At 42.1% G+C, this 26,433-nt stretch overlaps 1 protein-coding gene across 1 annotated transcript; it reads right to left on the minus strand.

Annotated features, from left to right (window-relative positions):
- Window positions 1-7,247: 7,247 nt before the first annotated feature.
- LOC127644910 (zinc finger protein 239-like) lies at window positions 7,248-24,827 on the minus strand. Its single transcript, XM_052128357.1, has 2 exons — window positions 24,454-24,827; window positions 7,248-9,671 (listed from the first exon to the last, which is right to left on the minus strand). Exons 1-2 carry the CDS (start codon window positions 24,545-24,547, stop codon window positions 8,665-8,667), a joined length of 1,101 nt encoding a protein of 366 aa, XP_051984317.1. The 5' UTR covers window positions 24,548-24,827; the 3' UTR covers window positions 7,248-8,664.
- Between the last annotated feature and the right edge of the window lie 1,606 nt (window positions 24,828-26,433).

A 26,433-nucleotide genomic window follows, 5' to 3' on the forward strand; every position in this document is an offset into this window, starting at 1 on the left:
ATACAACAGCATCTCGGAGGGGACATTCTGAACCGCTTGTCGTGAAAAACGCTTAAATGAAAATGATAATGAGCTTTGGTCACCCCGCCCCTCCGTTCTGGAGTTATTGTCCGTATAACTGTTTTTTTGACATTACTTCTTAATCAGTAACATACAAGTAAACCAGGTGTAACTTAGTGTTACCATGTTAACTGTAACACCTGCGTACACAGTTTTTAATAACACAATAACCATAACGTGTTGTTCATTATAAACGTGGGATTATGAATTATATTGATAACGTCGTAACGTTATGGAAAACATGCCGTAATGTACCCTGAGTGTAAACATTAGCCACATTCATTGTGAAGCGTGCAAGCGATTTGCAAAGATTAATATAAAGGTTAATAAAAAGTTACACTTACTTCTTCTGGAGGTGCAGAGGGAATATAAATAGTTGGTACCGAATCTTTTTTCAGCAGCAGCTTCTTAGCAAAACCAGCTTTATACTGACCCTCGTTTATAAAGCAGTCTGGTGAAAAATGATTCGCGCAAACATGGGGGTGGGGGTTCAGATTTAGGAACATCAAAATGACTGCTGTGTTCGTTATTACACCGAAGAACAGAACACCACAATCGCTTAGGCGCCATTCTGCTCCAGTGTATCAACAATGATGACGGACTATGATTGACAGCTCGCTCACGAGCGAGGGCGGGTCTGTGTTGAAACACTGCTGTCAATCAACAATCCTGGGAGGGGCGTCCGACCGTGTGACGTCAAAAACATTAGGTGTGGCCAAATCAACTGTTTGAAACATTCTTAAAAAGAAATGCACCGGTGAGCTCAGCAACACCAAAAGACCCGGAAGACCACGGAAAACAACTATGGTGGATGACCGAAGAATTCTTTCCCTGGTGAAGAAAACACCCTTCACAACAGTTGGTCAGATCAAGAACACTCTCCAGGAGGTAGGTGTATGTGTGTCAAAATCAACAATGCTCATATTCAGCCAAATGCTTCAGAACTCATTGAACGGCGCTTCACAGTACAGATGGACAATGATCCGAAGCATACTGCGAAAGCAACCAAAGAGTTTTTTCAGGGAAAGAAGTGGAATGTTATGCAATGGCCAAGTCAATCACCTGACCTGAATCCAATTGAGCATGCATTTCACTTGCTGAAGACAAAACTGAAGGGAAAATGCCCCAAGAACAAGCAGGAACTGAAGACAGTTGCAGTAGAGACCTGGCAGAGCATCACCAGGGATGAAACCCAGCGTCTGGTGATGTCTATGCGTTCCAGACTTCAGGCTGTAATTGACTGCAAAGGATTTGCAACCAAGTATTAAAAAGTGAAAGTTTGATTTATGATTGTTAATCTGTCCCATTACTTTTGGTCCCTTAAAAAGTGGGAGGCACATATACAAACTGTTGTAATTCCTACACTGTTCATCTGATTTGGATGTAAAAACCCTCAAATTAAAGCTGAAAGTCTGCAGTTAAAGCACATCTTGTTCGTTTCATTTTAAATCCATTGTGGTGGTGTATAGAGCCAAAAGGATTAGAATTGTGTTGATGTCCCAATATTTATGGACCTGACCACAGGGTTGGGAGGGTTACTTTTGAAATGTAATCCACTACAGATTACAGAATACATGCTTATTTATTTACTAAGTAGTATGAAATAACAAACTATTAACTATAAAGAACATTTAAACAACCTTTTGTAGGTTAAATAATGTGTGAGTGTGTGGTACTCCTCAAAGCATGGAGTAACACACATGGGAGTGTTGCACGGCACACAAATGTATTTTGTAAAGCGCCTCTCCTTTGTCTTCCATGTGTTGGAGAGGCAGACCTTGAGGTGCCACCTGGTCCTGCTGCCCTGGGAAGTGGTTTGAGGAACTTCAGAGGGGAAATGTCTGGCTGTCAGACGCAGGGATTGTCTGAGGCAGGGCGGCCCCCACTGCACCGATACTGTGGTGAAGTGTGCTCCTCAAGCTGCCCTCTAATCAGGTTGATCCTGAAATGCAGGTAATCAGTGGCTTTTCCTATTGATAGTAAGTATATTCACAACACATTAGTTTGCACTGAATGAGATCAAAAGTACTGGAAATATAAATGATAGTTATATTTACCTTGATGTGGAGATTCCTCACCTGAAAGTTGGCAGTGAATAATGTGGCTGTTGAGAATCACAGCGTCGAGTAGAACATTTTCTTAAGAAAACGTTCTTACACCATTTGTGGTCTTGCACACTCAACAAAGCTTCCCTAAGTAAGGGGCCAATAAGGACATGATGATGGACCCAGAGATCCCAAGCCCCTTGTAGTGGTGGATGTCCTGTGTAGACACTCATGTCCTGCATGTAACCACTACATAACACATAATAAAAACTTGACCCTTCCATTTCATTAGTGACTCAGCCACACAGAGATCCTTGAATTGCACAAAGATGTTACGAAATGAGGAAGTGACGGCTGTACATATGTTGTTATTTATGCAGGGAATTGCTGACATTGTCACTAGCACTGCTGCCTAAGTGCAGGAAACGGAGGAGGAGGAAATGGTCTTGGGAGCACAAGGACCTGAAAAATGCGTTCAGAAGCATGGGGTCTGTGCTCCAGAATTATTTTTCACAATTACCATAAGGACAACTGTCACAAAAAATGTGTACATCTCATTGACATTAGTCGGAACCCATTTTGCCAGGTTTTGTTTCCCTCCAGGTGGTGTTTCCTGCACTAGCTCCTAAACAAGCTCCCCTATCATAAACATTTTAAAACACTGGACCTCTGTGGTGAATGCAGGTGGGGCCTGAACTCCCGACATTACAGGATAAAAAAGGAGGGGTAAAATTGCTTATAGCCCTCCAGCAGTAAATGCTTACCTCCTCCACTTCTTTTGGTGGTGTGTGTGCAGGCGTAGAAGCAATGGCTGAAGCATCTACATCCTCAGCTTACTCCACCACCTGCGAGAGCACCACTCTCAACCCCCTGTCTGAAGCATCCGTCTGTAAAATAAAAGGGAGAGAGAAATAGGGTGAATGTAAAAGTAGTCCACCACAAAGTGCAGCTTTCACCTGCGTAAATGCCTGTTGACACTGCTCCATCTATTGGACCTGGTGCTCCCTTTTAGTGAGATCAGTCAGCCGGCTGGTGGCGGCCAAATAATTAGGGACAAACCTTCTATATTAGAATAGTATAGCCATCCACCGGAACTGTCTCTCCTCCTTTTTGGTCTTGGGTCTCAATCGCTGCAGTTTTATCAATTTAGGGACGCACCTGCCCGTGACCCAAGTGGAACCCCAGTTACCATACCTCCACCCATCCAATTGCTCACTTCTTGAGGTTTGCTTTGTGTCCAGCTCAGCTCAGCTCAGAACAGCCCACAGATGCTGACTGTGCTGATACCAATCGTTACAGTATATACTGATGTCATCCAGATAGGTAGAACCTTAAGCAGATTGTGGTCTTAGGACTCTGTTCATAAGGTGCTGAAACATAGCCGGGGCCCTGAACAAACCGAACGGATGTGTCAGGAGTTGGTGTAAGCCAAATGGTGTGGAGAAAGAGTTTTTTTCACAGGACATCGGCATTAAGGGGATCTGACAATAACCCGTTGTCAAATCTAGTGTTGAGTAAAAGTGAGATGTGCCCAACCGATCTAGCAACTCATCAATACGAGGCATTGGGTGTGCATCAAATTTAGACACCACATTGACTTCTATAATCCACACAAATTCATACCCAGAATTGTCACGCTTAGGGACTAGAACTACCGGGCTGGACCAATCACTGTAGAATTCTTCCATTACTCCCATATCGAGCATTGCATCTAATTCTTCCCAAACCACTTTTTTATTGTGTTTGGGAAGCCGATAGGAACAAGTGTGTACAACTGCCCTGGGTACCCCGGCAGAGGTGAGAACACATCTGCAAATTCTTTTTGCAACTTGGCAACCTCTGTGACTTGAGACGGCAAGAGGTGGTCTCCACAAGTTACCAGGGTGATCTGATTGACTTTTAACTTTACTTCCAGCCTGAGTTCCTCCCTCTCCAGAACTACCATCATCTGTCCATAATTTGAAGAGGTTGAGATGGTATATTTGACATGCGTCGCCTCCATCTGTTCGCCTAACCTCATAATCGAGATCCCCTACAAGTTGTGTGACTTCAAAGGGCCCTTGCCACTTGGCAAGTCATTTAGAGCTTGACGTTGGGAGTAATACAAGCACTTTATCTCCCGAGTGCCCATTATAGAGTCGGCTTTGACGTTGGAGCAAATTTTGCTGTGTTAGTTGACCCAAAGTGTGGAGATTTGCTTTAAGATCAAGAACATATTGAATTTCATTTTTACAGTTTGAAGGTCCCTCCTTCCAAGATTCACACTAGATGTTGAGCACCCCGCACAGTCGGCGCCCATACAGTGCTGGAATGGGGAAAACCATGTGGAGGCTTGCAGGACCTCTCAAACTACAAATAACAGGGGATTGAGGGATTCCTAGCGTCCTTGTGAATGAACTTAAGAATCATATTTTTCAGGATTTTATTAAACCATTCCACAAATAGTAACCATAAACATTGGTGCAAATCGATTTAATACCCAACAATTTGTATAGTTAGTGTAGTGTACGTGACATGAACGATGCACTCTGATCAGTGAGGATTTCTTTTGGTATCCCCAATCGGGAGATTATTCTGAAGAGTGCCTCCACAAAACTACGTTCAGATATCTTGCATAGAGACACTGCTTCCGGATATCGCGTTGCATTATCCACCAGAACCAATACAAAGCGATGTCCGTGTGCCATCCACTCTAAAGGCTCAACGAGGTCCATGGCAATTGTTTAGAAGGAAACCTCGATTAATTGAAGGGGGCACAATGGTGCTCTTGGGGTGGCCAGTGGATTCATCAGCTGACGGCAGAGTGTCGGGGACCCGGACCAATGTTCCCAGTTTCATCACGGGGCATTGGTCCCAGAAATGCCTGGGTTCCTTGTAACTATGGCAGGACAGCCCAGGCTTTACATGTACACCTGTGACAGCAGGTTCTGGCAGCCAATTGGACGACCTCAGCCAATTGCACGACCTCCTCCAGCAACGCCAGGCTGCGGCACTGGACCCACTCCACCGTTCCTTTTGGCAGACAGCAGATAAACTGTTCCAGCACCAATACATCGATGATTCCCTCTGCGTCGCGGTCAGCACATAAGACCAAGAATGCCTCCGGATCATCTTCTGCCCCCATTTTCATGAGGGCGACCAGAGGCATGGGGTTGCTGTGTCCGGGGTCATGGCCGGAGCTTTCTCCTGTTGCAGTAAGCTCTGGGTTGCCCACCGGTCCTCTCCTTGAGCATGGAGCACCTCCTGGAACTGGTGCTCATGGTCCTTGTGAAGCTCAAGCAGGGTCTGATGTTGTTAATGGTGCATGCTGATGAGAGATTGGACTACCCCACCGCCACAAGCATAAAAAGGTTGGGTGGGGAGACGAGGACACACGTCCTGTGATGAAATGCTCAAAAAGCTCCAGCATCCCGTATTTTTGTGACATTCAATTCTTTATTACGTTGTGGTTTCTCGCAATCGGTATTGGTTATTGCATCTTAGCTCATCTCATTGGGTAAATTAAGCCAATGTCTGTATTATTATAAGACGTTTGCAGTGCTTTGCGTGCCCTGTAACATATAATTTACAGATTGGTGTGTTTCATTCAGAAGTGATGATCTCTATGCTTTCTCGTCGCAAAACCTGATGTATAACAAGTGTCGCACACAAATGATGGAGAAAAAAACACACTTGAAATCCGATTTGGCCATTCAGACCGAGATGCATTAAGAAAAATACGAAAATCGGATTCCAAACCACCTACGAATGTAGTTTGGATTAATGTTTATCTTTCATCATAAATTTTTTTTTCTTTTTGTCAAAATATTTGTTGATTTGATATGGAACAACCCAATAAAGAAGAATGAAGTATGGACATCAACCTCTTTGTTCCTCATTATAATTTTTTTATGGCATTTGAACAACATTGTTCTGGATAACTCTCTCTTCTAAGATAAACAGCATTTACAATTTTTCATTGTTCATGTTGAAACAAGTCTTTGTCTCATTTAGGATGCTATCTATATCTAATATGGACATTTTGGTGCATTTTATTTGCTTTCAAGTAAATGATTATCATAACTCTGCAAATCTCACCAGCGCTACCATGTTTGTGTGACGTCATACAACAGCATCTCAGATATTCTGAACCGCTTGTCAAGGAAAACACTTAATGTGGCTTAAACAGGGGTTCTCAAAGTATAATAAGACCTCAAAGGGCATGAGCTGTGAATCATAAGGAGCTCTCATGAGCTTAAGAACACACTTTATAACTTTCCAGTAGGTGGGCATTGCAATCTGCCACCTTTCCATTCCAGCAACGTCATTGGCTTTTGTCAACAGAAGTAGCCACAGTATTGCCACCCTGGTATGAAACTTATTTATGTACTGTATTTTAAAATACACTGTTGGACCAGTGCCCTTAAAGTTTTATCTGTGCATTACTTCTTTTCCAAACCACTTCCAAAATATTCTTGCCATTGTTCTGAATGCATAGAGTTTGTATGGTACTGAAAGTTGAAATATTACCCATTCAGTAGTTTATAACAATTTGTGTGAACTACTGCGCTAATCAAACAACTGCAATTTACATAAACGGTTCCGTGAACAAACAAATGGAGTGGTCCATTTTAGGAGTAAAAGTTTGTGTTTAAAGATTTATCTTTGTGGCTTCTTTGTTTCAGATTTTGCCACATGGTAAGTTAATGCTGCTTTGAGGGGTATTGAGGAATTTTTATGAACTTAGCTCAAGCCATAGGATGGGGTGGTGGTTGAGATGTTGCACAGGAATTTGGCAATAAGAGACCACTTGTTTACCAATGAAAAGTCCTTTTCAATGTTTTGGAAGGTTCAGGGCCTTCTTTCTGTGGTACCTGGCAATTGGCCGTAAAGCTTAGCTGATGGCTGCTTGGCAGTTTGTGTGGTCTGCCACAATCCAATCAAAATGGAGCCACTTTTCTTTCCATGAAGACTCTGCCATGAACTGGCTCTAAAATGTCACAACAGCTAACAACATATTAAATGGAGAAATTATTGACTAATAGAATAATTATGTAATTGCTAACATCATTTATCACCATGGCTACTCACATCAGAGAAGAAAATATTTCATAGGAAATTGTTGCATTTCACAGCATTACAATAGTTTTATTCCTTCTAGTTTATTGAGAAAGTACAAATAACCTTTTACCTTGTTACATAGAATGACAGCACAATCAGAACAATAGGTAATGTGACAATTCACCCACTTAATTGTAATTGTTATTTTCAGAAAAAAATCCATCCTGTTTTTTTATTTTTATATCATACTATTTTGCCATGCAATAAAGATTGATTAAAGAGCACCTATTATGTTTTTTCAAATATTACCTTTCATGTAGTGTGTTATATTGCTGTTTGTGAATGTAAAAAAAAAATAAACTTTCATGTGATTTAAAAAAATCAAAGTGCATGACAAATGGAGGTATTGACTCCCAAAAGAACTGATACTGAACACCTGAAACGAGACGTTAGTAATTCCAGGCTTACTTCCTGTACTAACCTATGTAATTTGGTAAGAAAAAACCTGCCTCTGGTCTTCATTGGCTGGTTGCAAACAGCTTTGACCCACCCTCAAACACTATACTAAGCGGTAGACCAATCACAACAGACTGGGACATCTGACCAATCAGAGCAGAGTAGGCTCTCTGAAAGGAGTTTAGAATGAATACTTTAGAACGGATCATTGAATGAATCGTCTTTGACACTGGGGAAAAAAAATGTAATGGCTCAATTTAAATAATGAGCATATTAAAGTGTTTTTTGATCTTGGATGCATGTAAATCTATTGTATTTGAGACTTTTAAAACAAAATCAGGCACGTTTAAAAATCATAATATTTGCACTTTAAGCTCAATGTGAAAAGACTGGACAATGTTGTTATCTATGAGTCTGAAGAGAGCCTAATGCGGCTTTTCCACTGCACGGTACAACTCGACTCTGCTCACATTTTTGGGGGTTTTCCACTGTGGATAGTACCTGGTACTTTTTAGTACCACCTTGTTCAAGGTTCCAAGTGAGCCAAGCCGATACTAAATGTGATGTCAAAACCCTGCAGATCACTGATTGGTCAGAGAGAATCGTCACTACCAGCATCACTGGATTTTAGACACGGGACATCAACCCGCTAGTTTTAATGTTAGCTACAGCGATAGCAGTATCATTTGTTCACGTGACTTTCGATTTATAAAAACAAATGGCTGTGCGCAAAACCAAGCCATGGTCAATAAATGAGCCAATTTAACTGTTACACTTGTGTAAAATCACCATGCAACAACTGCTTTATGCACACAATGAGCTAGTAGCTAACAGTTAGCTGTCGTGTTGTTGTTTATTGTTTTGTGTTGCGTTTAAGATGATGTCACGGCAGTAGAAGTGGCGCAACTGTGATGATCAGCCTATAATCCCACCCATGTTGAGGCGGCACTAAACAGCAGTGGAAAAGGAAGCTCATAAAAGTAAAGCGAGTAGAGTCGAAACTGTAACGCACAGTGGAAAAGTGCCATAATTGGCTGAAACTCTTCCCACGTAAAGTGCAGTGTTAAAGCTTCTCTAAAGTATGCAATCTCTCATGTTTTTTCAGGTCTTCTGACCTAATGAACCTTTTTTCACATGAAGTGCAGTGGTACGGTTTCTCTCCAGTATGCACTCTCTCGTGCGCTTTCATGTTTCCTGCCTTAATAAATCTCTTCCCACATGAAGTACATTGGTACGGCCTCTCTCCAGTATGCACTCTCTCGTGTTTTTTCAGGTTTCCTGAACTAGTGAAACTCCTTCCACAATGTGAACACTTGTATGGTTTTTCTCCTGTATGGACTCTTTTGTGCAGCTCCAAGTAAGAAGCTCTATGAAAGGCCTTCCCACACTCAGAGCACACATGATCTTTCACACCGGTGTGTTTTCTCTGGTGGTCTTTTAAACTTTGCACATACAAAAAAGTCTTTCCACAAAGAGAACACAAGTAAGGCTTCTCATTTGCATGAATTTTCCGGTGTGTTCTTAAGATCGATGTTGAAGAAAATGTTTTGCCGCACTGATCACAGCAATATGACTTTTCTCCAGAGTGAAATGACAAATGACTTCTGAGACTACATGCGTGTCTGAAACTCTTCCCACACTGATGGCATTTGAAAGGCTTCTCTCCAGTGTGAATTCTCATGTGCTTATCAAGACTTGCTTTACGTGTAAAACTATTCCCACACTGATGGCATTTGAAAGGCTTCTCTCCAGTGTGAATTCTCATGTGGTTACCAAGACTTTCTTTATATCTAAAAGTATTCCCACACTGATGACATTTGAAAGGCTTCTCTCCAGTGTGAATTCTCATGTGGTTTTTAAGACTTTCTTTACGTGTAAAAGTACTCCCACACTGATGACAGTTGAAATCATTTTTGTCTCTTGTTCTTTGAGTTCTTTTCTGTGAGGAATTCTTTTCAGTTTGTGAGTCACTAAAAGTGTTTTTTTCAGTTTTGAAACTATAAAGATCCGGATGGTGTTCCTCCTTCACTTCATTCAGTTTTTGAATTTCCTTTTTCATGTCCATCAGATCTGAAATGAAAACACAAAATGGTCACATTCATTTCAATGGACAAATATTAAAATTAATGACATAAAATTGACCCCAAATGTTATAGAAGAAAGCTTCAGGGGTCAATACATTTATTAATAATACATGTTGTGAATTCAGAATGGGAAATTAACAAAACACAGCAGTGGATACAAAATCAGACCTCCATCTGCTACCTCCAGAGTTACTCTGGTCCCCAGAATCGAGTGAGTCAGCCAGTCCGACAGGAAATGCCCGTCGCCGCGAGCGTAAACAAAGACTGGGTAAGCGTGGCGGCCTGCGGGCTAAGCTAAACCCACATCGCCCAGCGCTACAGAGCATCTTTCTCACTAACTACGGCTTCGGATTACTCAGCGAAGGTTTTTGGACTGCAACTTTATGGTTTTCACGGAAACTTGGCTCAATAGCACCATTCCAACCAGTGCGATTGAGCTAGAGGGGCGCAGTATCCATAGAGCTGACAGAAAGGCTGTGGACTCTGGTAAAAGCAAAGGTGGGGGTGTTTGCATCTATGTAAACAGAACTTGGTGCACCGATGCTGTTATTACCAAATCCCACTGTTCTGCTGATATTGAGTACCTCTTTATCAAGTGTAGACCATTTTACCTGCCCCGTGAATTTACATCTACCATAATCGCTGCAGTATATGTACCCCTGGATGCTAATGCTAAGCTAGCCATGAAGGAATTCCCTTCTGTTGTTAGTAAACTGCAAACAATGCATCCGGACGGAGCTTTTATCATTGCTGCTGATTTCAGTCATGCCAATTTGAGGACAGCACTCCCCAAATTTTATTTAAAAAACATTTTTTTGCCCTACAAGAGACAACACTCTTGATCATGTTTATACAAACATCTCTGATGCCTACAAAGCCACCACCCTCCACCATGTTGGACAATCCGATCACTTATCCCTGTTCCTATTCCCCAAATACACCCCATCATCAAATGTGTGAAACTCACAGTGAGGACTGTAAAAGTGTGGCTGGAAGTAGCAGACTCTTCACTACAGCATGAGTTCCAGAACACAGACTGGAATGCGTTTGCTTCTCAGGCCAACCTGGACTCCCACACTGACATTAACAGCTAAACAAATTCTGTTCTGCAACACATCAACAGGTGTGTCGACATGTTAACCACCCATAAAACGATTAAAATATACCCCAATCAGAAACCCTGGATGAACAAGGAAGTCCGACTCCTGCTGAAGGCATGTGATGCTGCTTTCAGATCTGGTGACACTACACTTTATCCAGGGCCAATCTGAGGGGAATTAAAGCAGCAAATTACAACTACAAACTGCGGATTGAGGACAATTTTATGAACAATGACCCTGACGTATGTGGACAGGCATCCATGACCTCACAAACTACAAACCAGCGAACAGCACCCCCCCTCCAACCAATACTGCCACCCTCCCAGACAAACTGAACACCTTTTATGCTTGCTTTGATCACGGAAAGAAAGAAAAACCCATAAAAGCTGAGCTCCCAACTGATGATCTGCCACTCCCTTTTTCCTCCAGCGACGTGTGCTCGACCCTGAGCAGAGTGAATGCACATAAAGCTGCTGGCCCTGATGGCATCCCGGGCCGAGTGCTCAGGGTCTGTGCAGAACAGCTGGCTGACGTCTTCACCAACATTTTCAACCTAACCTTGGCCCAGGCCATTGTCCCCACCTGCTTCAAAACAGCCACCATTGTACCAGTACCAAAACATGCTGCTGCAGTGGCCCTCAACAACTTCTGCCCCGTTGCTCTTACTCCCATCATAGCAAAGTGTTTTGAGAGGCTGGTCCTCTCCCACCTGAAAACATGTCTGCCCCCAACACTGGACCCATATCTGTTTGCCTACAAACCCAACAGGTCAACTGAGGATGCTATCATCTCAGCTCTTCACCCCGCCCTGACTCACTTGGACAAAAATAACACGTATGTCAGGGTGCTATTCATTGATTTCAGTTCTGCCTTCAATATCGTGATCCCATCCAAGCTGATCTCCAAGCTCACTGATCTTGGCATCAGCCCCTCCCTCTGCAACTGGACCTTGGACTTTCCTACTAACAGACCACATTCTGTTAGGATCAGCAACCAAAGGGCCGTGTGCGGAGTCCAATCCTCTACGCCCTCTTCACCCTCGACTGCATACCTGAGCATGGCTACAACTCCATAATCAAGTTTGCAGATGACACCACGGTGGTAGGCCTGATTAGCGGCAACGATGAGACAGCCTACAGGGAAGAGGTACAGCACCTGTCAGTGTGGTATGCCAACAACAATATCACACTCAACACCCAGAAGACCAAGGAACTGATTGTGGACTACCAGCGGAAAAGGACACACACACACCCCCATCTAACATTGATGGGGACGAAGTAGAGCGTGTGACAAGCTTCAAGTTCCTGGGTGTCCATATCTCTGAGGATCTTTCCTGGACCTATAACACCTCCACTCTGATCAAAAAGGCGCAATAATGCCTTTACTTCCTTGGGAATCTAAGGAAATCTCACCTGTCCCCCCACATCCTGCTGAACTTTTTATGCTGCACTATTGAAAGTGTCTTAACAAACTGCATCACAGTGTGGCATGGCAACTGCACAGTCTCAGAACAGAAGGCACTCCAGCGGGTGGTGAAAACTGCCCGATACATCACTGGTGCCCAGCAACCCTCCATCAAAGACATTCAAAATAAATGCTGCCTAAGGAGTGTGAGAAGCATTATCAAAGACACCTCTCACCCCAACCATGGTCTGTTTACTCCTCTCCCATCTGGGAGACACTATAGGAGTTGCACCAGCAGACTCAGGAACGGTTTCTTTCCCTCAGCTGTCAGCCTACTGAACTCTAAACTCAGGCGCTTAACACTACATCCCACCCGAAATACATATTTGTATTTTTTTTTATAATTTATACATTTTTCTCTCCGCACATTGCCTTGCACATTTCTTGCACATAACTTCTACATCCTGATGCCGCTTGCACTGTTACGGTCACCGGCCATATAAATATATTTACACAATTACATATTTATACCTCATTCTGTACAATGCACCTTCAGTTTTATGCTTCTTCATTTGCACCGTGTACTGAATTCATAGACATTTGCATTGAGCTGGTCTCTGCTTCTCTACATCATAAATTTGCACTAAAAAAATCCCATATTTTATATACTTATATAAATATATATATACACACACATATATTGCTATTGGCACTTCTGTTTAGATGCTAAATGCATTTCATTGGCTCTGTACTTGTATTTTGCACGATGACAATAAAGTTGAATCTAATCTAAAAAAAAATTATAAAATAGAATCGAAACTAATGGGGTCATGACATAATGTTTTTTATTTTTTTTATTTATAATTATTATCTTCCCTGAGGTCCACCGGTAATGTTAGTAAAGATTTTTTGCCACCAAAACTGTAATGTTAGTAAAGTTTTTTTGCCACCAAAACTGTCATGATTTAGTAATACACAATACTTTTCCACCTGGTCTCTGGCCCTCCATCTGAAACAAACAGTTTTGGCTTTAGCTCCTCCTTTAAACTTCAACATAAATGCCCACTGTTCTGCTTGGCTAACATCGCACAGTCCCTCGAATACATCCATATTTGAAACTCAATTGGAAGAGAATGGACTACCACAACATTATAAAACTACATTTCAGGGTTTACACATAATGCACATCTAACACATTGCATCTGAATATTTTAAACTGTTCACTTACAGTAAAGCAAATCAGCACCATAAACTATCAAACAGCAATGACATTTGAAATATTAAACCGTTTACTCACGGTTTTGCTATAGGGTACAATAGAGTTTTCAACTGCCCATCCATAACAGTTCCTTTGCAAAGCTTGTATCGTATTATAACTGGTTCAAAAGCAATTCATGCTAATATGAGCAGGGGAAAAACACACAAAGTCCAAAGCAAACCAGGGGTTCAATATCCACTCTATAATCTAAATAATATTGCTAACGATATAAAATTCAACAGTATTGTGAATATTGTAATGATATTAATGTGCACATAGTTTGGCCATTAAGTTACATAGAGTTATTCAGTAGACAAATTTCATGATCCTTCAGGGCTATATAATTAATCATCAAAATGGTGATATGATCATATGTGATTATCTAACTGCCAAATTCTGCGATTAAGGACAGATAAATATGGTCTGTGTGTGCTTCAGAATGAACCAGTGATGCACATATCTGTATGCACACACGGGGGCGGCAGGGCACATTGGGTTAATGTTTTTATCTCAGGTCACCTGCATGAATGTGTGCAATTCCAAACAGTAACAGCTAACAGAAACAGTGGAAACCTGATTTAAACATTAATGTAAAATAACTGCCTATATTTGTGCTTTAGCCTAGGCCTGTGTCACTAATCTCAAGTTAATATTCTTTGCTGTTGAAAATAATAAAGAGCACATCATTTTATAATCCTCTTGTGATCTAGTAACTGTGTGCTGTTTGACTGACAGGTGGCTTATGTGTGTGCAGGCTTTACACCTGCACGTGTGTGGATACACGTCAAAGCGGTCAAATACATTAAAAGATTCCACCAAAATGCCCGTCTTGGTGAGGTGTTCATGTAAACACAGAGAGTTATGTCTAAAGTGAACGTAAACAGTGGGAAAAAGCACATTTGTAACAAAATTTATGACGTGTAAGGGTAAATGTGACCTAATACATCTCCACTTTCTAGTGTGTCCTTAATATTAATCAAACATCCATAAAACCACTCACTGCTCTTGGCTGGATAACTTTAGTATTATAAAACGGACTCTAGAAAAGTATTAATGAATTATCATACAGGGAAAACCAAAATTAATTTGATGTCGAATTGAATGTTTATTGAATGTTTACTAGAATAACTTGACACTGCTGTTAAATACGTAATTTGTGTTTTTTGTATTTGTTATAGTGTTTTTCATTAGTTTCTATTCATTGCTTTACTTTTGATTATTTACTACTGACTGTTTACTACTCTTGAATAATTAATTGAGAACTTGAACAATTCTCATATATTTAACAAATTAGTAAGAAGGTTATTAATTGTTGTGGTATTGAAGCTAGTATCGAAAATCATATACAGTGGATATAAAAAAGTCTACACTCCCCTGTTAAAATGCCAGGTTTTTGTGATGTAAAAGAATGAGACAAAGATAAATCATGTCAGAACTTTTTCCACTTTTAATGTGACCTATAATGTGAACAATTCAATTGAAAAACAAACTGAAATCTTCGTGGGGTAAAAATGAAAAACCTTACAATAACCTGGTTGCATAAGTGTGCACACCCTCTTTTAACTGGGGATGTGGCTGTGTTCAGAATTAACCAATCACATTGAAACTCGTTAAATAGAAGTCATTACACACCTGCCATCATTTAAAGTGACTCTGATTAATATCAAATAAAGTTCAGCTGTTCTCGTAGGATTTTCCTGACATTTTCTTAGTTGCATCTCAGAACAAATGCCATGGTCCGCAGAGAGCTTCCAAACCATCAGAGGGATCTCACTGTTGAAAGATATCAGTCAGGAGAAGGGTACAAAAGAATTTCAAAGCATTAAATATATCATGGAACACAGTGAAGACAGTCATCATCAAGTGGAGAAAATATGACACAACAGAGACATTACCAAGAACTGGACATCCCTCCAAAATTGATGAAAAGATGAGAAGAAAACTGGTCAGGGAGGCTTCCAAGAGGCCTACAGAAACATTAAAGGAACTGCAGGAATTTCTGGCAAGTACTGGCTGTGCGCTACATGTGACAACAATCTCCTGTATTCTTCATATGAATGGGCTATGGGGTAGGGTGGCAAGACGGAAGCCTTTTCTTACAAAGAAAAACATCCAAGCCCGGCTGAAGTTTGCAAAAACAAACATCAAGTCTCCTGAAAGCACGTGGGAAAATGTGTTATGGTCCGATGAAACCAAGGTTGAACTTTTTGGCCATAATTCCAAAAGGTATGTTTGGCGCAAAAACAACACTGCACATCACCCAAAGAACACCATACCCTCAGTGAAGCATGGTGGTGGCAGCGTCATGCTTTGGGGCTGTTTTTCTTCAGCTGGAACTTAGTAAGGGTGGAGGGAATAACGAACAGTTCCAAATACTAGGCAATTTTGGCACAAAACCTTCAGGCCTCCGTTAGAAAGCTGAAGATGAAGAGGAAGTTCACCTTTCAGCACGACAACGACCCAAAGCACACATCCAAATCCACAAAAGCATGGCTTCACCAGAAGAAGATTAACATTTTGGAATGGCCCAGCCAGAGCCCAGACCTGAATCCAATTGAACATCTGTTGGGTGATCTGAAGAGGGCTGTGCACAGGAGATGTCCTCGCAATCTGACAGATTTGGAGTGCTTTTGCAAAGAAGAGTGGGCAAATTTTGCCATGTCAAGATGTGCCATGCTAATAGACTTCTACCCTAAAAGACTGAGTGCTGTAATAAAATCAAAAGGTGCTTCAACAAAGTATTTGTTTAAGGCTGTGCACACTTATGCAACCAGGTTATTGTGAGTTTTTTTTTTCCTCAAAGATTTCAGTTTGTTTTTCAATTGAATTGTTCACGTTATAGGTCACATTAAAGGTGGAAATGATTTATCTTTGTCTCATTCTTTTACATCACAAGAACCTGGCATTTTAAAAGGGGTGTGTAGACTTTTTATATCCACTGTACTTTCACAACAGACTACTTAAGTATTGGTATTGTGACAAATTATATATAGTGTATAGTAAGTCTTGGTGCAATGACATGATGAAAAAGTAGATTTCCTTCCATAGATCTGTGATCATCCTGCTGTAAACCATGGCAATGGAGGCTTTTCTTTATTAGATTACTGTGCGTAACAATGTAACTACCATTTGACAATAACCTCATCCCTTACCCATTGCATTTTACATTTCTGTCCAGGAGAATCAGGGTGATTGCAGAGGTATCCTATTAAGTTGGGCATTTGTTGTAATTTTAGAAAACATACAACAGAATTCTGTTGTATTGAAAACATACAACAGAATTCTTTCTTACTTACAGTAAGTAAGAATCTTACTTACTGTAAGATGAGGGGGAGGAGGAGAGAGGAGGAGAGGTGGAATGTGGAGGGAGGGGAGGGAAAGAAGGAGGGGGAGAGAGTAATGTGGTAAATTGGCTGTGTGTATTACTGAGAGTTGATTAAGAATGCACAAGTTTGCAAAACTGCAGCAATGTCATAAAATACTTCGAACTCATAATAATTAGTAAATTTTACACAGTAACTCAAAATGAACTCTATTAAACGATGCAAACTGTGAACAAACTGTAATCCCCGAATGATTTTGGATTAAAGCATTACAGCCAATATAAGCTTCTACAACCCTACCATAAAACATATCCATGCATTTTAGCAAGTAAACAACACCAGCAGACAGCTAACAATTAAATATTAAGACAAAATGTCATCCCGCTGCTGTCCACAACTGTGACTGATTGATAAGCCATTGTTTCCCCAGCCAACACACATGACGCAAGCAGTAGCTGATCCTTGCTTCAGAACTTGGGTCATTCACCCTTGCGTGTTTGTCATGTCTAAGTCTGCTATTTCACGCCAAAACAGTCCAACGGCTCTAAATAAAATCATTATTGTAGGCTTATCATAGGTAATATTTGTGCATTTTAGTGAAATCCAGCAGTTGGGAGTTAGACATGATATAAGGCTCAGGTATACTTCGTTTTTTCAAGTCAGTCGAGCTCTCAGTAGGCTTGTCATAAAATATTTATATAATCGACTATTAATCAGAATTTTATTTTATGAATATATGTTTGAGGCATCGATATATTAAAATTAGCCAACATTTAAATTAGAATTGTAATTTGCATGCTTTCTAATGCACTCAGTTGTGTTTCTGTTGATTGTCTGGCATAATAACGTTGGGAAACCACAAGTCAAGTCAAGTCAAGTCAAGTGGTTTTTATTGTCGTTTCAACCATATACAGTTAGTACAGTACACAGCAAAACGAGACAACGTTCCTCCAGGACCATGGTGCTACATAAAAACAACAAAGGACCAACACAGGACCACATGAGACTACACAACGAAATAAAATACCTATATAAACTACCTATATATACCTATATAAAGTGCACGTGCAAACATGTGCAAAAAGTACAGGACAGTACAACAAATTACTGACAATGAACAGGACAACAGACAGTGCAGCGCCGACCAGTACTCAGTAGTGCAAAAAGATGACAGTTTCTAAAAATGTAAACATAACATACTAATATAATAGATAATGTTCTATGCACATAGCAGTTATTGAGGTAGCAGACAGTTATAAAGTGACAGTTATTAAAGTGCAACTCAGGACACGTGTGTGTCAAACCAGTCTCTGAGTATTGAGAAGTCTGATGGCTTGGGGGAAGAAGCTGTTACACAGTCTGGCCGTGAGGGCCCGAATGCTTCGGTACCTCTTGCCAGACGGGAGGAGGGTAAAGAGTTTGTGTGAGGGGTGTGTGGGGTCGTCCACAATGCTGGTTGCTTTGTGGATACAGTGTTTTTTGTAAATGTCTTTGATGGAGGGAAGAGAGACCCCAATGATCTTCTCAGCTGTCCTCACTATCCTCTGCAGGGCTTTGCGGTCCGAAACGGTGCAAGTCCCAAACCAGGCAGTGATGCAGCTGCTCAGGATGCTCTCAATAGTCCCTCTATAGAATGTAGTGAGGATGGGGGTTGGGAGATGTGCTTTCCTCAGCCTTCGAAGAAAGTAGAGACGCTGCTGGGCTTTCTTGGTGATAGAGCTGGTGTTGAGGGACCAGGTGAGGTTCTCCGCCAGGTGAACACCAAGGAATTTGGTGCTCTTGACGATCTCCACAGAGGAGCCGTCGATGTTCAGCGGAGTGTGTTCACCTAGTGCTCTCCTAAAGTCAACAACCATCTCTTTTGTTTTGTCGACATACAGGGACAGGTTGTTGGCTCTACACCAGTTCGTCAGCCGCTGCACCTCCTCTCTGTACGCTGACTCGTTGTTCTTGCTGATGAGACCTACCACGGTCGTGTCATCGGCGAACTTGATGATGTGGATTCGAGCTGTGCATTGCTGCACAGTCATGAGTCAGCAGAGTGAACAGCAGTGGACTGAGCACACAGCCCTGGGGGGCCCCAGTGCTCAGTGTGGTGGTGGTGGAGATGCTGTTCCCGATCCGGACTGACTGAGGTCTCCCAGTCAGGAAGTCCAGGATCCAGTTGCAGAGGGAGGTGTCCAGGCCCAGCAGGTTCAGCTTTCCAATCAGGTGCTGGGGAATGATTGTGTTGAATGCTGAGCTGAAATCTATGAACAGCATTCGAACGTATGAGTCCTTATTGTCTAGGTGGGTGAGGGCCAGATGGAGGGTTGTGGTGATGGCATCGTCCATTGAACGGTTTGAACGATCACGCAAACTGCAGTGGGTCTAGTGAGGGGGCAGCTGGGTCTTAATCTGCCTCATGACGAGCCTCTCGAAGCACTTCATGATGATGGGTGTAAGTGCGACGGGCGGTAGTCATTGAGGCAGGACACTGAAGACTTCTTTGGCATGGGGATGATGGTGGTGGCCTTGAAGCACGTTGGAACAACGGCGCTGCTCAGAGAGATGTTGAAGATGTCGGTAAGAACATCTGCTAGCTGGTCTGCACATCCTCTGAGCACTCTGCCAGGAATGTTGTCTGGTCCAGCAGCCTTCCGTGGGTTGACTCTACGTAGAGTTTTCCTCACATCTGCCGTGGTAAGACAGAGCACCTGGTCGTTGGGAGGAGGGGTGGACTTCCTCGCCATCACGTCGTTCTGCACTTCAAACCGAGCGTAGAAGTCGTTCAGCGCATCTGGAAGGGAGGCATCTTTGTCACAGGCAACTGATGTTGTCCTGTAGTTGGTGATGGCCTGGATGCCCTGCCACATGCGCCGCGTGTCACCGCTGTCCTGGAAGTGACTGTGGATTCTCTGGGCGTGTGCGCGCTTTGCCTCTCTGATTCCCCGTGACAGTTTGGCCCTAGCTGTTCTAGGGCCAAACTGTCACAAGGGGGTAATATAACATTTACTGAATAGGTGGTCACAAGGAACAGTTATCACAACATAGGACCTGCATTTTAGAGCTCCTTGCATAGGACGCATACACACAAAAGTTGCTAAGGATTTTGTACTTCTTCAGGAATGAAACTGACATTGATGAGTTTGCAGGTTAGTGCAAAAAAAGTCATGTTACTGTTGTAACCTCCGTTCCCTGAGGGAGGGAACGAGACGTTGTGTTGAATGAAATGACACAAAGGGTCTTCCTTGGGAACCTTGCGTACCTCTGAACTTGAGAAAAGGCCCATGAGATATTGGCAGACAGAATTTGCATGTCCCGCCCCAGACATAGGGGTATAAAGGAAAGCGAGCGTGCATCTGTCAGTCAGGTTTTTGCACTGAGGAGCTGAGAATAAGGTACGGCCGTTTACAGTTACTGGCCTTACCGAGTTCTACCGGCTCGGACCTGACAAAACACGGGACGAGACCGACTCAACCATGAGATTGTAAAATCTCACAAAAGTATTGTGTGTTGTCCAGCCGGTGCTCTGCAGAAGTCTGCTAGGGAGGTGCCATTGGCCAGTGCCCACGAGGATGCCACTGGCTTGGTTGATCATGTCTACGACTGCAGGTGGTAGATCACTCAGATCTTCCGCATCCCATCCAGGGGCCAGACGTGGAGGTTCCGAAGTCTGGGCACGGGTGCTGTAGTATATTTTTATCAAGTTAATCAGGAATAATCAATGAAAACATTGTTGATTTATACCACAGTTATGTCTGAGGGACAAACATGCAGTTTACTGTATGTAAAGGCCTGTGACGTGATGAATATGTGCTCACATATGTTTGACTATTTGACTGTGTGTGCAGAAACATAAATAGCATTACTTAGGGGGGAGAATTGATCTCTTCCAAAGGACATTCTGTTACTTCTTAATATGGTCAAGACCAGAGTCAATGAAGAGCATGATAATGCGTGTAACCCCACCTTGTTTGAGGAGGTGTATTTAAGTAAAACCAAACCAGAGATGGTTTAGTTGTTGTTGGTACTGTGGTTTCACCGTAGGCAACTCGGCTTTATTGTGTGATAATAAAGTCTATTCTTCTGAAATCAAAACCCCAAAGATGCTGAGTGATTTTTCACAAAATTGGCATGAAAACTACTACAGTGCCAGAGGGTGCCCCGTCCCTGAGAAACAAGGTCCTTCTTCAGAGGGATTTTCCAGGGAGGTGCTGTCACGAGGAGCGTAAGATCCGAGAACCAGGTCCGGGTGGGCCAATAAGGAGCCACCAAGGTGACCTGTTCCTCGTCCTCCCTGATCTTGTACAGCACCAGTGCAAGAAGGCTCACTGGGGAAATGCATACTTGCGCAGCCCCCGGGGCCAGTTGTGTGCCAACGCATCTGTCCGGAGAGGGGCTTCTGTCAGGGAGTACCAGAGCGGGCAGTGGGTGTTGTCCTGGGAGGCAAAGAGATCTATCTCTGCCATGCCGAATCAGTCCCAAATCAGCTGGACCACCTGGGGTTGGAGCCTCCACTCTCCGCTGGGCGAAACCTGTCATGACAGCGCTTCCACCATCGTGTTACATTTGCCAGGGATATGAGTGGCGTGCAACAACCTGAGTCGCTGCGGACACCAAAGGAGGAGATGGCGTTGTGACATATGACGAGAGCTCACGGCGCGTGGCGATTTATGTACGCTACCATTGCGGTGCTGTCTGAACGGATTAAGACGTGCTTACCCCGAATTTGAGAGAGAAACATCCACAGGGCAAGAAATACAGCCAGCAACTCTAGGCAGTTGATGTCCCAACGCAGCCGGGGCCATGTCCAGGAGCCAGCGGCAGCGTGAGAGACATCTGTGGTGACCACGACATGTCTGGACACCTGCTGAAGGGAGACTCTGGTCCGCAGAAAACAGAGGTCTGTCCAAGGGTTGAAAGTCTGATGTAAGAATGACATATGCCCCAGGAGCCTCTGGAATTTTTTTAAAGGAACCGCTGTGCTGGGCTCGAAGAGAGCGAGGCACCTGAGCACTGAAGGTGCGTGCTTGTTGGTGAGGCGCGGACATTGAGACTGAGTCTAACTCCATGCCGAGAAAAGAGATGCTCTGTACCGGGACGAGCTTGCCCTTTCCCCAGTTGACCTGAAGCCCTTGACGGCTGAGGTGCCTGAGCACCTGGTCCCTGTGAGCGCATAGTAACACTCGAGAGTGAGTCAGGATGAGCCAGTTGTCGAGGTAGTTGAGTATGCAGATGCCTACTTTCCGTAACGGGGCAAGGGCTGCCTCTGAGACCTTGGTAAAGACACGAGGGGACAGGGACAGGCCGAAGGGGAGGACCTTGTACTGATACACGTGGCCGTCGAACGCGAACCATAGGAAGGGTCGTGTCGAGGCAAGATGGAGGCGTGGAAGTACGCGTCCATCAGGTCTACCGCTGCCAACCAATCAAGCTGTCGAATGCAGGTTAGAATCTGTTTCTGTGTGAGCGTTTTGAGCGGAAGTTTGTGTAAGGCCAGGCTGAGAACTCGCAAGTCCAAGATTGGTTGCAACCCGCCACCTTTTTTGGCTAGGATGAAGTAAGGGCTGTAGAAACCCTTCTTCATCTTGGCTGGAGGAATGGGCTCTATCGCATCCTTGAGAAGCAGAGTCGTGATCTCTGCCTGTAAAGCGCTTGCTTTTTCACGCATACAGAGTTGGAGCAAATACCGCTGAAACGAGGCGAGAGCTGGGCGAACTGAATCTTGTAGCCGAGTCGGATGGTCCTGGTAAACCAGTGCGACGGGTTGGACAGTGAAAGCCACGCATCCAGATTCCGCACCAGGGGCACTAAAGTGACGATTGCTTTTGAAAGAGATTTTAACTTGGCATTGGAAGATCCTGCAGATGAATCAGATGACCAACTCCCTTCAATTTACATATATCTAATTTATTGAATGGTCCATCTGGATCATTCTTATACTGTTAAAAGTGATATTCTATAGCTGGAGCCTCGGGAATGGAAGCAGATTTTTGAGCAGTCTCCAGAGAATGTGAGTGGTGGTGTGTATGTACATTCATAGGAAATAATTGTTTCACCTGTCTGTCAGATGCATAATTGTTTTTTTTTTTTTTTTCAAATTGGCAGAAGAAAAAATAAACCCTAAATGGTCAAAACAGTCACTATAAACTGCGTTGGAAGCCCAGCGACAACCAAAACAGTGGGGTCTGAGGGATCTTTTCCCAAAATATTTTAGGAAGTTGATCAATTGAGTGCATTTGGAAATTAATGTTAAAAGATCATAAGTTTGTTTTGAAGCATAATGACAGTAGTCCAGTATTTGTTGGAATATTTTTACATTCAAATGATATATATTTATTTATATTCAGATAGCCAAGTATGGAGCATAGAAGCCTTTGTGTCAGAGGAATGATACTGTTCAGGGGTATCCCCTGAGAGAAAATATAGAAAACTTAAAATTTGAATGGAAATGTTTTTATAAAGTGAGAAAGACTAGACTACCAACAAGTAATTTTATTGTCTTTCCTTGTCATCTTTGCCAGAGATGATCTGATTCATTTTCACAAAATTAGAAAGAAATCTATTTGTTTTTTTATTGAAGGCTTGTGATATGCTGACTAATAAAGCAAAGTTTAGAAGGGAAAAACATTATGGTCTAAGGCACTCTGAAACCACATTAACTTGTGTAGTGCCTCTTGTGTACTCGCATGTGGGGGAAATACACAACCTGTGAGGAGCGGGAAGCCGAGCACCACGCTCGAAAGGTGGATTGTAGGATTGACAATAAAGCTGATTCTGACAGTGGAAACATAGCCTGAGAAACTACTTGCATTTCTAGTGACACGCACAAGATTGTCTAGATGTAGAACATAGGCTAAATATTGAAAATTCCTCAAAAGCTTATCATCGATATTGTGGATTTCGAATTACAATAAATATCAAGATTGTTTTGTCACCCAGCTCCATTTGAGACACAAGAGAACTGAGGCACGCGTGTTAAATCAGAAAGAGCAATGCTGCTTACAAATCGGGAGGAACACTGTACAGAATCATAGTTGGTTTGATTTAGATCTGTATTTATTTGTTTCTTTACTCACAATGGTGCATTTGTGTTCTTATCCAGGATGTCTAAACCAAGAGAATGTAACATTACGTTTTCTTCAAATGTGTTCTGGTGAAGAAAGAAAGTCATACACACCTGGGATATCACAAGGGTGAGTAAATGATGAGAGAATTGTCATTTTTGGGTGAACTATCCCTTTAACTTGAATACAAGAACTGCGTGTAGAACTGAGGTGTCTTTGACTTGTGTTCAGTTTGCCTTTCCTGACTCTGAAACAGCTTCTGAATTTGAACCACAGTTTTTTTTTTTTTTTTACTATGAGGGGGCCTGGGAGTATGCCCATCCAGTTTTGTGGATCTGGAAAATGTTTTTTTTTTTTTTTTACTATAGCAAGGGCAGCAGAAAACTCTCTGGTAAAACTGCTCATTCTTGTGCTTTGAACTCATAATTACAACATTTCAGACTCCAGTTGAAGCGCACACAATCTGTGAGGTTGAAGAAATGTTATATGCATTTTTAAAGCTATTTTAAATGCTGTTTTGTCTGATTGAATTATGGAACTGATAATAACACCATCAAATGTGTTGAACTGCTTTAAGTTTTATAACTTTAATCTTCATGCACAGACAATAATATATAATTAAGTATTCACCAACCTCTTTGTTCTTCAGTATCTTCATTTTTCATGACATTTGAACTGCATGATTCTGGATAACTCATGTCCTCACTCTCTTCTTTAATAAACATCATTTTACAACGTTTTATTCCGCAGATCTCAGTTGAAACACCTGGGGTTATTCCTGTTCGTGTTGAAACAAGTCTTCTTTTAGGATGATGAGAATATTGGCGGCATTTGCATCCGATGCTGGAATAATGTAGAAACAAACAAAGAAAAAATCCAGGTTTATAATTATCAATAGAGAAGATCGTTTAACGTGTGTTAAACAAGATCTAATATGGAAACGTTGGAGCATTTATTTGTTTAAAGGTGAATGTTTATTATAACTCTGCAAATCTGTCAGAGCGCCGCCATGTTTACGTGACGTCATACAACAGCATCTCGGAGGGGACATTCTGAACCGCTTGTCGTGAAAAACGCTTAACGTGGTTTAAAGGAGTCATGGAATGCAATTTTTTTAACAATTAAATTACCTTCCCTGAGATCCACTAATAATGTTAGTAAAGTTCGAATACAGGCCACAATCGTATTTGAAACACTGTCAGAAGAGTATGGACAAGCTCCATAACTTTATGAAGCTAAATTTCAGGGTTTTACAAATAACACACATTCAACATCTGAATATCTTATACTGTTTAGTCAAGCAAAGCAGCACCAAAACCATCAAACAGTCATAAAAAAAGAAATATTCATGAACTAAACTAAGTCACGCTGTTGCAGTCAAGTCCAATTGTTTTTAACAACACCATCCTTAAATAACAGTTCCTTTGCAAAGCTTGAATCATATTATGACTGGCTCAAAAGCAGTCCACACACATTCATAGTCCATAGCACGATGAATAAACAAACACACATAGTTGCACTGAGGCACAGAACACCAGAAACGTATCCAAATGGTCAAAGACGTCGAGCTAGTCCATGTTTACACTAGCACCAACAATTAAAAATAGCGCAGATGGCCGAAAGAACAGTATGTTGAGCAGTTTGTGATCAGTACAGCAAGTGGCAAAGCAGATGAAAGAATCTCCTCTTCCAAGTTGTACCTTGACAATGCAAAAAACATAACAATGGTAAAAGACAGAGATAGAGTAAAATACACTAGTGGCAAATGAGGGAATTTTCTGGTAGAGGCTGATATGTGAATATTAATTGACCAAACCCAAAAAAAAGAGTGAATGTTTTATTATATCTATTGCTGATAATTATGCTACACAGATGAGCTCTTTCTGATATCTTAAAACGATTATCGGCCGATAACGATCAGTGGTCAATCGATCGGAGCACCCTTACAAACAATTATTAAATGGTACTAATATACTAAAATATAACAAATTAATAGGTAAATAAAATGCATAAGGTGTTGGAAGTATAGCAATGGCTATATCTTATCTTAAAGAATGATAAATTGCTGTTTCTATGTTAATTCATAAAGTGAAGACCTTAACACATAGCTCAAAGATTATTTGCTAATCAACTGATACACAGGCTATGCAATCTAGAGAACATTAGAAAATCACAAGCATAGTAAGTAATGCTAAGGTCTCTGGAGAGAAGCCTGGATAGTGATATATCTACCGTCTGCTTGATCGATCGATGGGTTCGGTGGTAGCGAAGACCTGCTGTTGGTTCAGAAGGTTTGCTTGCCAGAGCTAAATCTTGTCGCTAGAATCTCTGTCGTATTTCCCTGGTATGGTGACACCGAACTTGTCGTTGCCATTGTCCCTTGTAGTGAGACTTGCTTCTTGGTCGATCTTTTACTGACTCTCTTGGATGGAGACTCAGAATGTTGGAGTGTTACTGTTATTGCCTCCTGGAGCAGAGACACAGCATTTGAAGTGAGGTATTCTGTTATTGTCCCCTTTCTCTCTGGAGTGGAGACACAGAACAAAAGCGTGGCCATCCGGAGGATAGATTTATACCTTTCCAGTAAGGTGGGCATTAAAATCTGCAATGTGAT

Source organism: Xyrauchen texanus, chromosome 6 (genome assembly GCF_025860055.1).
Source record: "Xyrauchen texanus isolate HMW12.3.18 chromosome 6, RBS_HiC_50CHRs, whole genome shotgun sequence".
NCBI classification, from domain to species: Eukaryota; Metazoa; Chordata; class Actinopteri; order Cypriniformes; family Catostomidae; genus Xyrauchen; species Xyrauchen texanus.